Below are 22,577 nucleotides of genomic sequence, written 5' to 3' on the forward strand. Positions count from 1 at the left end.
GAGTGCTGGGATTAAAGGCGTGCACCACCACCGCCCAGCTGTTGCTTGTATTCTCATGTTAGTCTCTAGACATCTTGGTGTGGGATAATAAAAGGCCTGGGTACCAATTTTTGAATTTGTCTTTGTTGAATGGCTATTTTCCCCTTGATTTCTGTCTCCTTTCTGGTTTTCTGGTCAGTGTGACCTGGGCTTCTCACAGTCTCTTTGGTACAGCAAGCATCTCTGCCCTAGCAGAAGGCTGAGGTGAGACAAGAGGACTATGATCCGGGAGAGGAGTGGTGGGATACTGAGAGAGGTAGGGAGTGTGGAGGGCAGGCAGCCTACCTGGACTTCCCCCAGTTTCCTTGGTCTCTGGTAGTGTAGGGAGTCTGTGCCTGGTTGGAGGTTGGGGCCCTGCAAGTAGAAGGGCTGAGATTGGGGGAAGGGTGTGCGGGGTACTGAGAGAATGAGAGAGTGTTAAGTTTGTGGAGAGGGTAGCCTACCTGCACTTATGCCTAGTCTTATTGAAGCATGTTATGCTATATTTGGTTGATATCAATGGGAGGCCTGCTCTTTTCTGGAAGGAAATGGAGAAGCAGTAGATCTGGGTAAGAGGAGAGGTTGGAGGGAGTAGGAGGAGGGGAAGGAGGAGAGGCTGTGGTTGAGATGTATTATATGATTGAAGATGAGAAAAAAGGAATGCTGTCAGGTAAGAGAGATGTAATGATTGTCATCTTAATTTTATATGGAAGAAAGATAGAAAATGAAGGGCCAGTTTTGTAGTGTTAGGCCTGGCCAAATAATTAATCACTACTGCAAATAGGTGAGGAAGAGTAGATTGTTGGATTGCTGTGGGTAAAGGAAGGCAAAAAGTGTATTTTGAGACGAAAAGTTGGATTATCCTGCAGTTGGAAAATTGTGACTGAAATGCCTTACTAGAGAAACCATTGGAGTCAGTTGCTTTTATCACATCATTTCTGCCTGTAGTACTTTTGTCTGGTCTTTCCTCAGGATCATGTGTCACACAATAGTGCATTATTCTAGCTCCTTTAGTAGAATAGAATTATTATATAGTCTATTATCTCATGTGTGAAGAGAACATGAAAATCAAGCCAGGGTTTTCTGTTTTTACCTATTGGCTATCATTAACAATGCAATTGCATTTCTGTCTCTAAGTATTTTTTTCTTTTAAAGTAAGACAGTGTTTTCAAATTCAAATATCGCCACAGGTGTGTGTTTACAATGATGAATATTAGAGATGCTAAAAAAAAGCAAGGACAACATGCTCTTAATTACAATCTGCAGTGTATTTAACAAAGATGATCTGATTATCATCTGAATGTCTTCTCTATAAAGCCTCAATTAAGCAATGTGGATAAATGTACTGGTAAATTGCTTTAATCAAAGCCTTCTGCATATTCTAGCAAACCTCACTGTATTATGACCTGCAGTTTTCACTGTGAGGATTTTGATTGAAAGCTTTGGTTGAAAGCTTGAAGTTTTCATCTTTCTTTCTTTCTTCCTTTCTTTCTTCCTTCCTTCCTTTCTTTCTTTCTTTCTTTCTTTCTTTCTTTCTTTCTTTCTTTCTTTCTTTCTTTCTTTCTTTCTTTCTTTTTTTTTGAGACAGGGTTTCTTTGTAACTTTGGAGCCTGTCCTGGAACTATCTCTTGTAGATCAGGCTGTCCCTGAACTCACAGAGATCCACCTGCCCCTGCCTCCCGAGCACTAGGATTGAAGACATGCGCCACCACTGCCCCGCTGCTTGGAGTCTTCTTAAGTCACTTCATAAGTATGACAAACATTTTGTCAAAGAATTTCTTAGTGACTTTTTAAATTATGTATTTGAAATACTTAAGATGAAATCATAGGCTAAAATCTTAGACTATTTTAATGTAAACTCTTAGTCATGAAATAATGAATTACACATTAACCCAAAGCATAATAAACTCACTTTTAGTGTGAATCATAGCGAATTGCTTTTAAAGATAAAGTATGTTATGAATAATAACTATCAGTAGAAACAGAAGTAGAAGGACATGTTTCTTTTAACTGGAAAGAAGTAGTTCTTTAATTGCCTAATACATTATCTCATGTATGGTATGAGTGTTGCTGTGTGGTTTTGATATTAAGCATGTATACCACAGCAGGCTCTTTCCCTAGTGACAGTTAACTCCTATCTTAGTGATTATTCTAATACTGTGTGTAATGGATTAAGTAAAAATGCTGCAGATACCCAACTGGCTGCAGCAACAGAAACTCTGCAGGTCCCCAAGTGGAAGCAGTGGGTGGCACGTCCTGAGAGCAGCCTGGGGTTCTGCGAGCAGCCAGTCCCAGGCAGGGATGGCACACAAGACCATAAGGAGAGACAGATAGATGGGCATGCCATGAGACTATGCCAGATCTCTGAAGGAGGCTTGTTTTGGGCAGGGAGCCATGTGGTGGCCATGTGGATAGGCAAGGCATGCAGAATGAGGCTGAATATTTATTTAGTGGGTTATGGAGGGGAAAGGTGAAAGGGGGAGAAGAGGAGAGAGGGGGAGAGAGAGAGAGACAGAGAGAGAGAGACAGAGAGAGAGAGAGACAGAGAGAGAGAGAGACAGAGAGAGAGAGAGACAGAGAGAGACAGAGAGAGAGAGAGACAGAGAGAGAGAGACAGAGAGAGAGAGAGACAGAGAGAGAGAGAGAGAGAGAGAGGGAGAGGGAGAGGGAGAGACAGAGAGAGAAAGGGGAGAAGTAGGGAGAAGTTAGAGACCAAAGCTGCCTCTTGGAGAGGGAGATAGAAAAGGGAGCACTCAGGCTGGAAGCTGAAGATCAGCTTACTTCTGAGGGAGGGGGACCGAGCAGAACATGACTCTGTGAAATGATACCAGGAACACAATAACTCTTTAAAGGAAAACATTTAATTGGGACTGGCTTACATTTTCAGTTGTTTAGTTCATTTTGGTCAGAGCGGGAAGCATGGCCACATATAGGCAGACATGGTACTGGAGAGGTAGCAGAAAGTTGTATTTCTGGATCAGCAGGCAACAGGAAGAGGGAGAGATGTTGGGCTTGGCCTGAGCATTTGGAACCCCTAAATCCACCCCAGACACATCTCTTAATCACTATCAAGTAATACAACTCCTCAATGAGCAAGCACGTAAATACATGAGTCTATAGGGACAGTTTTATTCAACCCATCTGTAAGTCCTAAGCAAACACTCTGGGTCCCACACTCGACCTTCCAGAGTCCGCATCTCTCATCTATTCCCTGTCCCAGTCTTTCTTCCAGTTCCCGTCTAAAGATCTGTTTTTAATAGTCCTTCAGATACTTTCAGATTTACTTTCTAGTTGTCTTCTCTTCTTGTATTCAAAATATGGCAACCATCATGAGAAGGAAGTTAGTATCTGTCTTAATTAGAGTTTCCATTGTTGGGATATAAGAGCATGGCCAGAAGCAACTTGGGGAGGAAAGGGTTTGTTTCATCTTAAAGCTTGTTGTCCATCGTCCAGTAAAGTCAGTGCGGGAACTAAAAAGAAGCAGAGGCCATAGAGGAATATTGCTTCCTGGCTTGCTCTCATTACTTGTTCAGTTTGGCTTCTTATAGTACCCAGGACCACCTACCCAGCGGTAGCATGATCCACAATGGGCTGGGCATTCACACATCGATTATTATTTAAGAAAACACATTATAGGTTTGTCTACAGGCCAGTCTCATGGAGGCATTTTCTCAACTGAGAGTCCCTCTTCCCGAATGACTCTAGTTTGTGTCAAGTTGACATAGAACTAGTAAACACAGAATCTATTTGGCCCTTGCTATAATGTGGATCCTAAGAACCACTTATCTGCAGGTGAATTTACTGTCTGCCTTTCAGAGTTCAGTCCTTTTTCCACTTGAGGCATTTTTCAAATGCTCTGTGATAAGCTCCAGCTGTGGTTTTAGCGTCCCTGCTTTTTATTCCTCTATTTTAATCTATGTGACCTTGTGAAGCTCTGTTAATTCCACTTTCCCTTAGACCAATCCTTCCAATCCTTGACAAACTCGTTCTTTAAGCCTTGCTGAGACCTAGTAAATGCCCACAGGGAAGGAAACAACCTGAATTCCTGCCTGGCTCAGAAGTGCTCCTCCTCTTCTTTAGTTTGGTGCATAAAATCCCCTTGTCTTTGCAGCTCTCCCATAATCTTAAGCTAGGAATAAAATGTTACCAAGTTGATACATCAGTAACAGTTTTGAGATAAAAAGTAATTTATAAATAAATAGTCTCTGTCAGTATTATTCAAAGGTTAAATTTGCCAGAACAATCCAGTCTTAGTTGCAAAGGCACAGCTGCACACATAGGTAAAGGGAAGAGTGACGGAACTCACAAGTACTGAGTTATTCATTACATTCACCTAATTAGGTAGGTGCAGTTTAAAAGTTGGAATCTCACAGGCCATCCCGTAGTGCTATATTTCAAGAGAAAGCAATAAATAGCCTAAGTAACAAATGTCAAGAATAAAAAGCTTCCTTTCTTTCCCTCTGGCAGCCGCCATCAGATGTGCTGAAATGGCTGATACAAGTACATTCAGGAGCTATGGAGAAAGAAAGAGTCCTATGGGGTGTGTTTCCCCCTCAAGAGTTCCTGATGGAAGTAACACTAGGTCTCTGGGCTCAGCAGCGCTCTCTGCACCACCCAGCCTGAAAACTTGGCTCCAGCGGTCATATAACATAAGGATTGCTATGCATCCTAGTGGCCAGTTTCTCAGGGTGCAACTTGTCTGTCCATCATGGTGTTAACCAGCTGACTTTGCCCAAAGCCATATCAGCTCATTTCAGAGAAGAGAGACTGACACTGCTGTGGGATTCTGAGGGTCTTGGATTCTTACTGGGTTGATGAGGATTCCACATGTATATATTTTTTAGGTTATCCTCACAAATCCATTCTATAAAGCTCCCAGAAAAAATCCTGTATCGCAGGAGCAGTCCACAGCACAGGTGGATATAGATTACTCAAGTCCAATTGCCAATTTGTTACAGAATGAGAGCCAACTCATGGGAGAAATGCTCAGTTGAGTCTTTAGCTGAGTTGAGGGTACTAACAGTGAAGTCAGTGCTGGTGATCACGGGTTTGGAAGATCAGGACCCATGCACACTTCCACATGGCTGGGGCCAGAGCATACAGGAAATTCCATATGTCAGAGTCACAGCAAACACTGGAATTTGAAAATTCTTATTTTGGATGACATTAGGAACTGGCACCTGGGGTTGTAAAGTGAGCAGCTTTAGCGATTCTGAATATGAGTATTTTCCCATGGTTTTGAACTAGAGAGTACCGAATGATGTCACCAAGTTTATGAAGTGGTTTGTACAGAGTGCTAGTAGATTGACTCCCTTACCTGCAAGGTGGTTGGAGCCAGTGAGTTTGTTTACTTCCTGGGATTGAATTGTTTGTCCTCTTTGTTTGCAGATTAACATACTAGAGGGTTTTCCTATTAATGTCCAGCCAGCATCTCTTTTCTGATGTGGGGGTCTCATTGTGGGCTTCATCAGGGCCATCCTGATGAAGATGGTGACTGTGATGGTAGTGGTCACAGTAAACCCCAGCATGCCACACTAAGAATCTTACAAACATTAACTGTACCAGTGCTTGGTAGGGTCCAAGGAGCTTGGAGGTGGAGGTCAGGAGCTTGACATTCACTTTTTTAAAACCAGACCTCTCAAATCTCTCATTTGCTCTCTCGTTTCTGCTTTTGTCTGCGTCCCTGGGAAGAATACCCACCAGTTCTGCCGGTCTCTTCACTAGCGTGAAATGTTAATGTTCTCTGCTTCTTTGAAAGGGTAGCGTTTAAGCCTATGACCTAGATTTTTGCCCTAGTTTTAAAAGAAAATGAGATCAGGAAAATAAGCATCAAGATATTTTTAGCTTTTTGTGTTGGAAAGGAAATTTAACTGATACATGTCCAGGGTTCAAATAGTAGGCTTGGTGTTGTCAACTTGGCACAATCTGGAATCACATGGGAAGACGGTCTCAATAAGGAATTGTCTAAACTGGGATTGCCTGTTAGGTCTGTGAGGGAAATTCTTATTTGGATCAATTGAAGCAGAAAGACCCAACCTTAATGTCGACAGCACCGTGTCCTGGGCTGGACCCCGGGCTGAGTGAAAAGGAGAGTGGGCTCCACTCTGGCAATCATGCATGCATCTAGTTTGTCTCTCTTCTGGACTGTGGATGCTTCTAGTTGCCTCAAGTTAATTCAGTGACTTCCCAGAATTGGGGGCAGTTACCTGGGACTGTAAGCTGAATAAAAACCTAAGGATCACAAGAAAGGTGGCATGTTCTTATGCACATGGGATTCTTTTCCTGCCATGGTGTTCAACTCATTCAGGACACAAAATACTGGCATAACTACATTCTTGCTACTAGGCAGAGTTCCACATTAGTCATTCTGAGCGTTGTTTGAGGATAGTTACTTAACAATTAATACCTTGTTCAGGTAAGATGCAGACTAAAGATAAGATAAGGCAGGTTAATAAGCAAGCAGCGAGTAAGTTTTCTGGTAAACATAACTAGATTTTTCTTTCTCTGTAGGAAAAGCACCAACAACTTCTCTAGTAACCTAAATTCTGTCTGGTTAGCCTTTTGTTTGAACTTACATTGAATTAGTTTTTTCTATAATGGTAAGGTACATTAGTGTTCCTGTACAGTCAAGTCCTCGTGTTTTACTTTTGTAGACCTGTTTTGTCCTTGTACTATCTCTCTGATTTATACAGTTATTTTCATTTTATTAAACAGCCAGAGGGTCACAAAGTTGAGTGGTTAGCTTAAGGTCACACAGCAAACAAGCATCAGATAGTTGAAACCCACACTCAACCAAAATACTCCCTTGTATTTCAGTAAATCATTAAAATTTATACATTTTAGTGTTTTATCATTTTTATGTGTATGGGTATTTACTTACATGTATGTCTATACATCATGTACATGCCTGGCACCCAGAACGGCCAGAAGAGGTGTCAGATCCCCTGGAACTGGAGTTACAGATGATTGTGAGCCACTGTGTGGGTGGTGAGATTCAAACTTGGGCCCTCTAAAAGCTCTTCTATTGCTCTTAATTACTGTGCCATCTCTCCAGCCCCCAAATGTTTTAGTTTTTTAATGCATATGGTAGGTGAATTGATTTAAAAAATAATATAGCATACAAAATAATTTGTGCAGAATTTTAAAAAAAGTTTTCATTGAGATAATTAGGTAATACTTTAAGGCATTAATTATGCACCTAGTACATGACATTTGTATTTTAGTTTAGAATTATTGTTATAATTAATATGTGGTTCATATTGATTAAAATGCAAATGTAGCTGCATATCATATAAAGAACAGTAAATGATGAAAGCAGAAGCTTTCCAACTTAATTGGAACCTATTAAAAATGAAAGAAGCAGCCTCATTTTGCAAACAAGTCAAGTATGCTGGTTCAGAATAGTAAGGCAGGGATAGCTTTGCTGTCTATGAAAACACATCCTCATTGTTTTGAGTCTTGTATGGAATTCAGTGTTCATCATTAAAGTTGAATATGGGCATCTGATCAATGTCATGAGGTCTACTCTTTAAAGTATTCTGAACTTAATTTTATGATCCTATTTTCCTTACTTTTGGATAATGAGTTTTAATTGTATTATAAAGATGATTACAATTTCTGTTTGTAATTAAAGACATTTTCATATATTTCTAAGCAGTGCTTTTGCTAAGTGTGAACACATCTAGCATGTAGCTGGATGTCTTTCATATAAAGTATGCCTACGCTTATCTCTCACATTTTTTTCTAGATGACGCCAGCTCCAGGCAGCTATGATGTTCAGAAATCGTATGACATGTCCCAAGTTAAGCACAACTACATGCCACCTCGTAGTTCAGTGGCTCAAAAAAAGCATTCTTCGTTCTTGAGTGCAACTCCTCGGTACCTGGGGAAAATCGACGATGGGCCAGGTAAGGATGACTGTTCTTTGAGGCTGAGGAGAAGCCACAGTTTCATAGTGAATGGGTGACCACAGTCACTTCACGGTGGTAGTACTTAAAGTACACAGACTCCCCTCCAAAGGAAAACAGGGAATAGTGAAAAATGTGAGACTTTTTATTTTCAAATGTAAAATTTGTCTAAGGTTTATGTCTCCTTATTATTCCAAAGACATTTTATTAAGATAATAAATTCATCTGGCATTCGGTTTTGTGAAAAACACAGAACTCTTAGCACATAAGAGGTTATTAAAGGAGAAAGACACTTTTCTCCAATTTGGAAATCAATATAATAAAAGAAATTCATGCCAGTTATGTAAACTTATTGGGTACTCTTCAATGTCAAGAATGCAGTCTCAAAGTTAGCTTTGTCAACTTACTGAAATTGTGAAATGCCCAAGGCATTTGTGAAGCACACGTGTAGGTGTGTGCGTGTGTTCTCAGACAGGATTACCTGAGGCAGGAAGGCCTGCCATGATGAGGATGGTGGCCTCTGAGGGGCTGAGGCGCCGGGATGGATGAAGATGAGAAAGGAGCATGTCAGCTGAATACTGGCCTTTTCTTTTCTGTTTCCTGGTCCAGGGAGATAAGAGCAAGTGTTCTCAATTGCGGTGGATAGGAGCTGGTTTTGTGACCATGCCTTCCCTACCATCATGGGTTGCATTGCCCAAAACATGAACCCAAGTAACCCTTTTCCCCTTAAATTGTTTATTGTCAGGATGAGGTCACAGTAATGAGAGAAGTGACTAGTCCAGCAGTGAATATACAGAGAAATATATATTTGAAAGTTGAGAGTTATAAAAATGATTTAGCATGACCTCACTGCATTCAGGGTCTGTTCACCCACCCAAGATCAAGAGCCAAGAGAGTGTCTCAGTCTCATACTGCCGCTGGGGCAGTGGTGACATCCAGACCCAGCTGCTGCTAAAGACCATGCTGGGGTTCGTGGACCTACCACAGCTGGGGTCTGACCTGAAGTCTGGGTTCTTCACTGCCACTAATGGTCCCATAGAGGCTCAGGGTTGAGGTCACAACCTGAGTCCTTGGTGGTGTCTGGTGACCACACAACTGCTGGAATCATTCCCAGCTGAGTGACCGCTCCCTCCACCCAGAGTCAGGATGTCCTCTGGGCCTCAACTGCTACCAAGGACCATGTCTGGGTTCATGGTCCAGCCGTAGCTGGTGTCTGTGTTGATGTCTGTGGCCAGTGGCACCTTAGGAGGCCTTAGCAATCATGCGAGATGGCAGAGGGCTATACTCAGCATCCCCACCGTTTACTGCTCTGGGAAAGCTGGTCTTACCTCAGCTGCACTTCAGCAAGAGAGCCGACCCCTGAACTACTGCTGCATTGTCAAGCTTCAGCTTTGCTCTACGTCAACATTAAAAACCTAGCTGGTAGTGATGATGCTTCCTAACTGATTAGTATGAAAAAAGTTCTTTCTTTTGACATATTTATCATTATTGAAGGAGCCCCTGCACAGAAGGGGTTTCCTCCCTCACACCAGCTTAAGTACAAACCACACTTAAAACACCTGTTTTCACAGAGAGATCTTTCGTGAATCAGAAAAAAAAAAGGTTAATGTGGTTACTTTCTGATTCAGGCAGAAAACAACAGCAAATGACCTTGCCGGTGTAATTTTTAAGAGGATGAAAAAGAGAGGTCTGTGTTAGAACAAACTAAGATGTGGCATAAAGGAGATAGAGGATGAGGGAGAAGGGGTATTTGTCCCAGAGGACAGAAGACTGCCTCTGGGTAGAGAGGAGACAGACATAGCACATAAGCAAATGGCTATTTATAAAGGCAAAAGGGGAAACCTCGTGTTAGGATGAGGTGTTTAATCTTATTTGGACATGTTTATTAGGTGAACCAAAGGGGGCTTTGGTAGTCAGTCTCAGGAGGAGGAAGTGGTCAAATAATGGAATAGATCTCTGTGGCTAGCTTTAGAACTATAGTCTAATGGTTTTAGCAAGGCAGAGGGGTCTGGGGAGAAGGGCAAGGCCTGCCAGAGCCATGCCTGGTACGCTGGAACTCGCCAGAGACCCTTCAGTCCCCATCTACGTATTTTCTGATGTAACTACCTCATTTCTACTTGCAGTTCAGAATAGGTCTGACTTTTGCCAGAGACAAACAAATATATTTGATACTTTTCAAGAATAGTAACTTTGCAGTAAAGCATAATGATAAGCGTTCAGTTTGTTTCAGGTCCCATGTCAGTGCTTGTTTTATGAATGAATGGTGTCCTTTCATATCACACACCTGTTAGAAATAAAGTAGTGACAATTGTTTATTCTGCTTGCTATTTAGTCATTGGTAGTTTTTTTACTTACTTAATTAAAAAGCTATTCTTATTTTATGTACATGTGTAAGTGCCTGCATGCATGTCTGTGCACCTGGTGTGTGCCTGGTGCCCATAGAGGCAGAGAAGGGCATTGGATCCCTGGAGTTGGAGTTACAGGCAGTTGTGAATTGACGGTTGTGGGTTCTTGGAATTGAACCCAGGTCCTCTGCAAGAGCAATAAATGGTTTTAACTGCTGAGCCAGCTCCCCAGCCCTTTGTTATACTTTAATACATCTGAAATGGACTTTTTCATATAAATAAAAAATTCATTATATATCAAAAATGTTTATGGTACTATGTTATATATAGAAATGAAACTGTAGGACTATTTAAGTTTAAGAATATGGGATGCTTATTTGCTATGATTATTTTGAGGGCTATGCTTTTTAGAATGAAAGAATGGATTTTGTTATCTTCTTTTTACTTTTAAATAAAATTGAAAATTAAAACCAATTTCTTGGCTTCTTATATTTGTAGATAAAGATTTAAGAACAGAAGTTGGTGAATATATGAACAATCTTCTAAGATTCACAGTTTTATAAAGTATTTATCTATTTAAATAGGTATTTAAATAGTATTAAAAAGTATTTAACAAGGACTTCTTGAATTTTGTGTACAAATGGATGGAAATAGAAAACACTATCCTGAGTGAGGTAAGCCAGACCCAAAAAGAGGAACATGGGATGTACTCACTCATATTTGGTTTCTAGACATAAATAAAGGACAGTGAGCCTATAATTAACAATCCTAGAGAAGCTAAATAAGAAGGTGAATCCAAAGACAAACATATAGGCATCCTCTTGAATATTAACCTTCATCAGGGGATGAAAGGAGACAGAGACAGAGACCCACATTGGAGCACCGGACAGAAATCTCAAGGTCCAAATCAGGAGCAGAAGGAGAGGGAGCACGAGCAAGGAACTCAGGACCGCGAGGGGTACACCCACACACTGAGACAATGAGGATGTTCTATCGGGAAGTCACCAAGGCCAGCTGGCCTGGGTCTGAAAAAAGCATGGGATAAAACCGGACTTGCTGAACATAGCGGACAATGAGGACTACTGAGAACTCAAGAACAATGGCAATGGGTTTTTGATCCTACTGCACGTACTGGCTTTGGGGGAACCTAGGCAGTTTGGATGTTCACCTTACTAGACCTGAATGGTGGTGGGCGGTCCTTGGACTTCCCACAGGTCAGGGAACCCTGATTGCTCTTCAAGCTGATGAAGGAGAGGGACTTGATCGGGGGAGGGGGAGGGAAATGGGAGGCAGTGGTGGGGAGGAGGCAGAAATCCTTAATAAATAAAAAAAAAATAAAATAAAAAAGTATTTATCTACTGACTCAGCATTTTATTGCTGTGTTTTGATTTTAAATGGCTTTAAAACTTTAACAGGTATGGAAGGATTTTGTCTTAATTACAAAGGAAGCCTTTCCTTTGACTGCATATATTTAAGAAAGATAAAACTCATTTTCATTAGTCTAAATTAAACAGGGAGAGAGTATATTTGCAATCAGTATGCTGTATTCCATTAAATGTTGTGTAACCAATAAAAACACATTAGAATCATTTAATGAAGAAATTATTAAATGAGGTGTATCACATTATAAAGCAATCTCCTTTTATTACCCCAAGTTTTAATTCATGGGTATGTAAATGATTTTGTGATTGATCCAACTCAGGTAATGTGAAATTGCTAAGTGGAAAAGTACTTAAATATTACTTTACCTCTTATATTGACCTGCTTGGAGCGTTTAGTAGGGAGAATGTCTAGCAATTTTAAAGAGAAAGTGGGTGGTGAAAACATTGTTGAGAGTAGAAAGTTGGAGAGTCTCCTTAGAGGTGGATGTGTAATAAACTAGCAGTCTTCTTCAAGGACAATTTGCAAGAAAAGTTCAAATATGTATGTCTGACCCCAGATTCTGTTTCTAAGGTCATCCTAGTGGAGTTGTCAATTGCCAGCACTTTTAGCACTAGTGATGGCAGTTATCAAATTAAAGTTTAATTTCCTAAAAGAAAAGCAAGGTTCAGTTGACTTGAGTATCAACTTTAATGGAGTTCCATTAAAAAATGTAGAAATGCTTTATATTTTATAAAATTTGGAAATCTTGACAAAAAGATAAAATTAATTTTTCATTCATTCATTTCATTCTGTTCTGAGAGCCTGCTATGTTTAAACTCTATTCAAGGTCTTGTGACACTGTAGCAAATAAGGACAAATATCCTTGCTCTTCAGGGCTTAGCTTCAGGTATAATATATTTATCGGCTAAGTGAATGAGCCTGATGGGGAAGTGAATGAGAGACAGAAGAAATGATGCAGTCAGAGAGACATCACATCTGTGCGGAGAGGTAGGAGATGCAGAGGAGTAGGGTTCAGAGTGAGATGTGAGTCCTTTAGATAGTGATATGGAAGGAAGCCTCACCGCAAAAGCAACTTTTGAGTAACTCCAAAAGGCTCACTTTTGAAAAAGTTTGTTTTTCTTTTTCTTTTTTCTTCATCAATCTAAAAATAGTTTCTCATGTCAGCAAGATAGCTCAACAAGTAAAAACATTTGCCCAGTAAGACTGTGACCTGAATTCTGTCTCCAGATTCCAGGTAAAGGTGGAAGGAAAGAACCAACTCCACAAGTTGTCTTCTGGCCTTCACTCATGACCCCACACTCACATTAGACAAACATGCACAAAGATTAAATTAAGAGTTATTTTTTTCTTAAAATCTTGAAGAAAAATTAAATGCCTTAATTTCAAAATAAATAAAAAAAAATCAATCTATAGTTCTTTCTTTTCTTAGATAGGGTTTTGCCGTTAGCCCAGATGCCTTAAAAAAATCACACACTCAAAACCCTCCTGGTTAAGTTCCCAGAGTGTCTGAGAAAACACATATGTGCCTTTATTCCTTTGTTTTGGTTTATTTCTCCTTATCATGACATGCAGCTGAGAGCTGCCTCAAACTGGAGATGCTCATGGCTTTGTCTCTTCAGTGCTGCAATTGTCAGCATGTATCATGGTACTCAGGATATTTACATTTTAAAATGATTATTATTACATTTTATTAATTGTAATCATCAGTGTGTTTGTGTGTGTGTGTTCGCGTGCACGTTGTGTGTGTTCTCACATACTCTTGCCACAGTGTGCAGCTTGCTAGAATCAGTCTCTTTCTACTGTTTGTTTTCTGGGATTGAATTTAGTTTGTCATGCTTGTGCTCTTTCCCACTGAGCCATCCTTTTTCATTCTTTGTCTCATCTGTTCACACCTATCTATTGTATTCTACCTTCATAGAGTTATCCATCCCTCCTCCCTAGACCCTTACTCTATACCTAACCTCTTTGGTTATATGGATTGTAACTTTCTTATCGACAACTAAACAGCTAAAATCCACATAATACTCCATTGTGTGGATGTAACAGATTTTTCACTTTCAGCTTTCCATTAGTTTGGTTTGATTTTATTTCTGCTTTCATGTTTTAAACTCTTTTCTTCATTTCATTTTATTGTTTGTGTTCTAGTAGACTTCTTTAATGAATTTATTTATACTCTCTTTTAAGACCTTGAACATATCCATCATAGCAAATATGAAGTCCTTGTCTTATGTTTCAGTTATATTTCACTTTTCAGGGCCTACTGCAGTAGGGTTGTTGGGCTCTAGAGGAGACATATTGTCCTGGCTGTTATTTATTGTGTTTTTATGCTGGTGTCTAGGATTCTGGGTATGTGATGGTTGTAATTCTAGATGTAATTCTATCTGATTTGGTCTCTGTTGGGTGGGTGTTCCATTCCATGATTTCTGTTGCCTTCTCTGGTTCTTAGAAGAATGTGGAGGCTGTGGGTTGCTTAGTAAGGAAAGCCAAGATCCATCCAGGTGTGGTCTCTGGGCGTCCCAGGTAGAACTTGTCTTTAGGTATTGGGAGCTTACAGGTGGGGTCAATGATAAGGATGGTCTGGAAGGGGGATGCCGAGAAGGCCCACAGGAAGGAGGAAAACTGGGTGTGCCACTGTGAGCCGCATAAACCCCCTCTCTGTAGCAGGCAGTGATCTCCAGAGCTGGAGGTAACTGGTGGATGGGAGTGGAGGACAGGAAGGAGAGTGAATTAATACACATGTACTTAATATGTGGTTAGTTTTACAATGTATGTTTATTAACAAATCAATCATTCTTAACACATGTATAAAGAGTAGGTATTTAAAATTAGAGGGTACCTAAAAAAACAAATACAATTTGAGGTTGAAAAGGTAATGAAATTTTTTAATTCTATGCTAAAATAAAATAAACATATTGCAAAAATTGAGTCTCATATTTTTTCCTCATGCCAGAATCACCATTCATTCAAACATCTCGGGAAAAAATGCAATCAAGCATTCCTTCTATAGGAAAACAAACAAAACCACTCCATGTCTACTGTAAACTGTTAACAGCACTCAGTGGGAGGAAAGAGCTGCATTTGGACAAGCTTTATGGTACTTTGAAAACTAGAATATTACATGTCACTGAGAAAATACAAGAAATAATTAGTTTTCACACTACAGTGATTTTTATATCAAAGGTATTACTTATGATTATTAAAAGAGTGAAAAAATAGCTTCATGGAATATGTTCAATTAAGTTCCAGGATAAATTATATTTATTTCTTAAAATAATTTCCTTTGGGAATCTGATGCAGAAATCATAATGTTATCTTCCTGAGAAACGATCTACACTTGCACAGTAAAGTCAGTCACTACCTGATAGATTGAAGCGATGAATACTTTCTTCCAGGTATTGTACTGCTGTGATAATCACTCAATTTCACAGTGGATTTCTAATAAAAAATATACTTTAAATTTCAAGTTTTTTCTTCATTCAGAAATTTGAGAGTATCACATAGGCCTCTCCCTCCTCTCCTCCAACTGCAATCCTCCAGTCTTATCCCCATCTCTGTACCAGACCTGATGCAGCCTCCTTTCCTCTTTCCCTCCATGCCTCCCCGCAAAGACCTCTCCCACAGACCTTCTCCCACAGTCTGCAACTGCCACCAATCCCTTTTCTCAGCCACTAGCTCCTGAGGACAACTTCCTGGAAACCCGCGGGTCACATCTGCCGCTGAAGAAAATTGATTATCACTCTCCCAGAAGCTATTGATTTCAAATAGTTTTCAGTTAGGTTGATATCTGTGCTCACTTGCCCTTCTTCACACTAGGATTTTGTCCGGCTTGACCCTGTGGAGGGCTTGTGCATGCTGTCCCAGTCTCTGTGTTCGTACATCAGTCCTTCTAGTTATGTCTAGAAAACCTTACTTCCTTTGGATCATCTACCACCTCTGGCTCTTATAAGTTTTTCCCTTTTTTTTTTTTTTGTGTGTGTGTCATTTCAAGACAGGGTTGCTCTGTAGTGTTGGAGCCTGTCCTGGAACTAGCTCTTGTAGACCAGGCTGACTTCAGACTCACAGAGATCCGCCTGCCTCTGCCTCCCAAGTGCTGTGATAAAGGGCATGTGCCACCACCACCCAGCCAGTTTTCCACTTCTTCTCCAGCATAGATCTCCAAGTCTTGAATAAAGGAGTATGATAGTATGATAGACATCCCATTTTAGCTAAGTGTTCCAAAGTCTGTCTCTGTGCACATTGCTCAGTTGTAGGTTTCTATGTTAATTACTGTCTACTGCTAGAAGAAGCTTTTCTGATGAGAGTTGTGTAATGGATATGGCAATATGTCATTAGATTTTATTTTGATTGCTATGTTCATTTAGCAAAATATTAGTAGTAGCTTTCCTATAAGGCACACAAACTAGTCTCAGGCTCATTGTTTCATTAACAGTGTCAGGTATGAGTTTCATTCCATGGATTATGGCTTATATTAAATTAAAAGTGCTTGGCGCTCCCATAAAATTTTTGCTACTATTGCACCAGTGCCGGGTATATCTTACCAGCCTGTCATGATTGCAGCTTGTAGTGTTTGTAGGTAGGCGAGGTTGATGATTACTTTTTGATGCTGTGAATAACAACCTTCTGCAGCTCAGAAATTGAGGAGGAGCCATGGAGTCAGTGAACTCATCACTCAATTTGATTTTTCTATCTGACCAGTAAAACTTAACTCTCTGGGGTTGATGAAAAAGGGACACACACACACACCTTCAGTGTCTTTCTATCATTTCTCTCTTTATCTCTTTTTTTCTTACCTTTATTTAGATGTATTCATTCTGTGTCTCCTTTGATGTCTTTCTTCTAACTTTATTTTTTCCTTACAGCTTATAAACCCAGTAAAATCTTTCAAACAATATAAAAATTACCATGTGGTTACATTCTATTTTTCAAGTGAATGATTACAATTAATATAAGTAAAAAAAACCTGTCTCCCATTTTTTCTTACATGATTAAACATTTTATATATGCAGGTGAAAGACAAACTTTTCCTAATAACCCATATACATTCATGTCCAAGCAACTTGTTATAGATTAACAGAGTGTAAGCAAGTGAAGTATTTTTCTCAACCAGTTCTTTTACTGGAAGGTTACAAAGAAAGGATCAATCACTTTATTATTATGTTAGAAGATAATCTTATACAAACCTTAAAAGAATCATAAATTTAAACTTTGTATATGAAAAAAAGTCAACTTTACTTTCAATCCTCAGGGTGCATACCCACTTACCAACTTTTTTAAAAATATATCAGAAAGCTGAGGGCAGAAATGGGTACAGGAATTAATCATCATCTTTGATTACCAATCCATCCTAGCAAGGGAAGTACACCAGCCAGCGACAGCCAGGCAGTCATTGTTCCTGTTCCCTGACCTCAAGTCCCTTGCACAACTATTAAAAGTGTGTCTTTCCAAACTTTAAATTGTTCCCCAAGATTTTGTACCTCAATGCCATTAAGAAAAACATTTAAATCTGACCTTAAGTCATTATTTAAAGTTTTGTTTCAGCTACGATGCACAACAAAACCCATGGACACATTTCTCAGCGTAGGACTAGAAGAACTTCTGGGACACAGTTGTTTTCCTAAATCAGTAACCTAAGCCACAGTCAGTACGGCTCCTCAAGGTTACTCATAAGTCCTAGTTGGGTGACACTTCCTTGTTCTTATTTCCTATCCCCTGTAAAGCAGGGCAACACCATATCCTGCCTTTGCCTGTATTATTTTTCCCACTAAACTAACCTCTATCCAAATCCATTATTATATTTATTAAAAACCCTAAAATCATCAAAATTCTATTTAAGTTAACACTAATATTGCATAAAATCATTGTTTTAGTTAAATCATACAGCATAAAAACCACCTTCATAATAACCACAGTAAAAAATGCCTAGCAGAATGGGATATTTTCATGACATGACATAATCACACTACATTAATGAACCTGAGAAGGAACAAATGAGCCATTGGGAGAGAGGAATGGGGATGGTGTAAGAGGAAGGACAGGAAAGGAGGTAAATGATGGAGAAGATACTCAAAAAAGAGTGTCTAACAATGAAAAAATATATTAAATGTGAAATTCTGGGACTTTAGAAGAGGAATTTATTTTAACTACATATGTGTGTATGAGTATATGCATTGGATCCCCATGGAGCCAGTGTTTCAAGGAGTTGTAGGCCGCCCAATGTTGGTGCTGGAAATGGAACTCAGGTCTTTGGTAGGAGCAGTATGTGCTTTTGACTGCTAAGCTCTCTCTATAGTCCCTTGATTTGTCATTGAAGTAGTTTTTGTATATATGAAGCTCATACAAAGCTAAGGGAGTTGTCTGGGTTGGATAAAAAGAAGGAATAATTAATGGATATGGTTAAATCTTTGAGATTGTAAGTAATCTCAGGAGACTATATTTATCAGAAGCAAAAGGGGAAACTCCCAGGCATTTGCATCTTTCAGATGGTCATGTAGATAACACAATAGAAAAGGATCAACATAGACTAGACACGTGTTTGTTGTATATCTTTCAATTAAAAATTTAAACTGGCAAAATTAAGTCAACTGATATTGCAGTGAACTGGAAATCACAATAGCCAGACTTAGTCAGAGTATTTATTTGAGTTTATTATAGAGAATAATTAGGAGCAACCTTTTAAAACTAAAATTGCTTTTGAATCCACAAATTTAGAAATATGCATGGAACAAATATATAACTTATAATAAATGTCTGTAAACTAAAGGAAAACATTAAAGAATCGTCCTAAATCTGTTTACAACCTGACATAAAATATCCAAAAGAGAATAAAAGTCTTGCAAGTAAGGATTTTGAATAACAAACTGGGTTAAGTTGAACCTAGGGTCATTGGAAGAGCCAGTGTCCATGAAGAACTAAGAGTGACTGTGCACAAAGCATGGTTTAGGGTTTATTTTTTCTCTCTGCAGTGAATTACCCTGTATCTTCAAATTTTTAATGAATAATGTGCTTAAAGCTTTTACTTTTAGAGAAACCCTGTCTTGAAAAACAAAACAAAACAAAAAGCTTTTACTTGTGTAGGTTGGTTAAAAAAAATGCCGTTTTAGAAGGCAACAAATGAATAAATACTTGTTTTTAAGTAATTTTTTATTTATTAATTTATTTTGAGAATTTTATATATGAGAATACTATATTTACTTTATTTTTGCCCCTTCCTCTCCTTCTCCAATTCTTCTCATGTCCTCCTGTAGCTAGACATTTTTGTCCCAACAGCCAGCTCCCGAATCACAAATCATGTGGAGACTTTTATTAATTATGAAAACTCAGTAGGTAGCTTAGGCTTGTTTCTAACTAGCTCTTACAACTTAAATGAACTCTTCTCTATTAAGTTAGGTGCTGCCCTGTGGATGACTTGTTTCCTTCTCCTCCTGCATCTCCTGTTTCCTTAGTGTCTCATTGCATCTTTGCCCATCTTCATCATAGCATTCTCTGTGCCTAGAAATCCTGTCAAGCTATGGGCCAGTCGTCTCTTTATTAAACCAACCAAAGTGACATTTCTTTGCAGTGTACAAGAAGATTATTCCACAACATCTTCTCTCCTACCTCCTTTGAAATTTATGACCTCTTCTAAATGTTCTCTCTCTCTCTCTCTCTCTCTCTCTCTCTCTCTCTCTCTCTCCTGAGTGTAGTTAGTATTGACTGCATAGTATTTGTATTTTATAATGCAATAAAACACTTTCTCTTTTATGTGATAATTTTAATAAAAATAGCTTCCGGGAACATTTTATTAAATGTGGAGTAATGGCATAATAATCAAATCACGAGATTTCTTACTATATTTTCATGAGGTACATGTTGGCTTTCTGTTATGCCTTATTAAGAATTCATCAATTCAACAGACGATTATTGAGTAGTGTGCTATGTCAGGCATTGAGGGCTTCTTGCAGGCAGGGGCTAAGTCTGTTTTTTCTTGTACCCCAGAGCCTGATATATGGAGAATATTAGATAAATATGCAAGTATGTATTCAGATGATCTGTTTTCCTTATCCTTTAATGGGAATTGGTACTTGAAGTTCTTTACGTGACGGTATACCTCATGAAGGCTTTAGGGTAGTGTTCTTTTGTAGTACTTGCTAGTACCTGGTTATTTATTTCCTTAGGTTCCTTTTGTCTTTACAAGTGGATAGTCCCCACAAATAGCCATTTTTTTTCATGGAAGTATTTGGAAATCGGAAGTTGTAGGGAAACAGATGTCATCACAGCAGACGCTATTGAATTCAATAAAACCACTGAAAGTATGTGAATTTTAGCAATATCATATTACAGAGAGAAGTTGCTGTAAAAGTGTCCCTATATTATGACAAGGATTGCCAGGCAATTGTGTGTTTTACACATATACAGAGTGCAAAATTAAAGCCTGTGAGTGTCTGATTATAAGTGAATTATTATGGCTACTGTCAGGATTGCTGTCACACAACCAGTACCTCACTGTTAGAGTGTGGAGTTGTCTGTAGGACGTTGGTTGCCCCCAAACCAGACACAGAACTTTTAAGTTTTTTTTTGTTTAGATAGGGCATCATGATTCATTCTTATCCATAATATTGCACAGAAATAATGTAACTTTTGCCAGGCAGTGGTGGCACATACCTTTAATCCCAGCACTTGGAAGGCAGAGGCAGGTGGATCTCTGAGTTTGAGGCCAGCTTGCTCTACAGAGAGAGCTCCAGGACAGGCTCCAAAGCTACGCAGAGAAACCCTATCTCGAACCCACCTTCTTCAAAAAAGAAATAATGCAACTTTTAAGTTGATTATCTATTTTCATTTCTCTTTCATTCTCTTTTCTGTCTATTAGGTGAATATTTATACCCATAGCCAAGAAGAAAGTCTCTTGGAGATGATTGCAGAATTAATGATGACCACAGTCCTGAATACTAGTGTGAAATAGATCTCCCACACCTTTACTCCTACCTCTTTGAACTAGAATCTCACGTGATTGTTTGGGTATAGTTTTCCTCAAGCAGACTGTGTCTGGGGGCATTTGGCTGTGACTGGATCATAAGGATTTTTGCCTTTTTCAGGGACATAATGCATTGGTAGATTCAGAATTTGAACAGATATTTTGGAACTGATAGCTCAGTGGAACTTTGGGCCAAGATGGAGGGACCTGAGTAAGACATACCCCAGTGACCTTCTTCTTCTAACAATAGGTAAGGGGTTAGCTCTGGCACATGCTGCCTTCAATGACTTTCAGCCTCACTACAGACTTAAAACAAAATGGAACCAGCATGAACTCAGATTCTGAGCCAAAACAAATCTTGTCCTTTATCTTATTTTCTTAGAGATTTGCTATAGTGAGGCAAAGTCTAATATACCATGTGAAAATAAACATGTGGTTTTCTTTGTTGTTACCATCCTAACATTATCCTTAAAAGATGTTAAGGTGTGTTTCTTAGATGCAACAGAATCTCCTTCTAATGTGATTGCAAGTTTTGCTGGGTATAGTAGTCTGGGCTGACATTGTTTCTTGCAGCCTATAGCACATCCATCTAGGCACTTCTGCCTTTTAGAGTCCTCAATTAAAAGTCAGAGGTTGTTCTAATAGGTCTGCCTTTATGTGTTGCTTGGTCTTTTTCCTTTGAAGCTTTAAGTATAGTTTTTGTTCTGTAATTTAATATTTTGATGATTATGTGGTAAGGGGATTTTCATTTCTTTTTCAGTCTATTTGACGCTCTGTATTCTTTTTTGTACTTTAATAGGCAATGCCTTCTTTATTTTAGGGTAATTTTCTTCTATGATTTTACTGAAAATGTTTTCTGTGCCTTTTACCTGATTTCTTTTCTTCTTTCTTTTACTATTAATTGTAGACTTGGTCTTTTCATGGTGCCCAGGATTTCCTGGGTGTGGTTTGTGCCAGGAGTTTTTTAGATTTAACATTTTCATTTTAGAGTTATCCATTTCTTCTATATTGTCTTCAATGACTGACACTTTTTCTTTCATCTCTTGTATTCTGTTGGTGAGGGTAGTCAGCTTTCCTTCAGTTGGGTTTTCTTATTGATTCTATTTCCAGGCTCATGCCTTGAATTCTTTTTATTTCCTTCTACTGTTTGTGTTTTCCTAGATTTATTAACAAATTTTTTCATATCCTCTTTAAGGACCTCTATCATATTCATAAAAGATATTTAAAGGACTTTTTCTTGTGCTTCAGCTATATTGCAATTCACAGAGCCTGTTGTGGTAGGATTGGTAGGCTCTAAAGGAGACATATTCTCCTGATATTGATGTGTTTTTGCACTGGTGTCTAGGCACGTGAATCTGGGATGATTGTAATTCTAGCTACTAATATCTAGTCTTATCTTTGTTGGGTGGATGTTTTGTTTCTTGTTTTCTGTTGTCCTCTCTAGTTCTTAGGAGAGTATGGTGGCTGTGTGTTGCCTGGTAGGGGGCACTTCTGAGACCTTGTCAGGCATAGCCCCTGAGAATTCCAGTTAGAATGTGTTTCTGCTTCCCTGGCTGGCCTGGTAATTTTCCGTTTTGCAGAAATCTGTGAGAGGAGTGTGCTCTCACAGAGAACTTGGGCCAAGTACAGTGGGGAAGCATCCCTATGGAATTCCATTGCAGGAACCCTCCCCTTCAACTAAAAATATTTTTCCTTATGTGCAGTTACTGGAGTAATAGCAGCAGCATATTTTCAACTGTAACCCAACTTATTGAGTAAGACAGAAGCATAATGATAGAAATTAGGACACTGAAAATACCAATATCTCCTGAAATGACAAGTGGTCAAGGAGAGAGGGAAGGACAGAACCGAGGAGCTTGACGTCCTTGACCTGCTTCTACTTGTACTTAGTCCTTGCAGCTTTTCCAGTGGGAGGTGACCATCTTTGCCCTGTTCACTTAACAGTCCAGGAATTAGAAAACTGGTTTCTTTTAT

The 22,577-nt window shown here is 39.1% G+C and overlaps 1 protein-coding gene across 1 annotated transcript in view; it reads left to right on the plus strand.

Annotated features, from left to right (window-relative positions):
* The window catches only part of Stpg2 (sperm tail PG-rich repeat containing 2), a 380,862-nt gene that overhangs the window by 138,453 nt on the left and 219,832 nt on the right, over positions 1–22,577 (plus strand). The window contains exon 11 of the mRNA XM_005357433.3: positions 7,766–7,925. Coding sequence (XP_005357490.2) covers positions 7,766–7,925 — 160 coding nt within the window. The remainder of the gene's footprint in view (positions 1–7,765; positions 7,926–22,577) is intronic.

Source organism: Microtus ochrogaster, chromosome 21 (assembly GCF_000317375.1).
Source record: "Microtus ochrogaster isolate Prairie Vole_2 chromosome 21, MicOch1.0, whole genome shotgun sequence".
NCBI classification, from domain to species: domain Eukaryota; kingdom Metazoa; phylum Chordata; class Mammalia; order Rodentia; family Cricetidae; genus Microtus; species Microtus ochrogaster.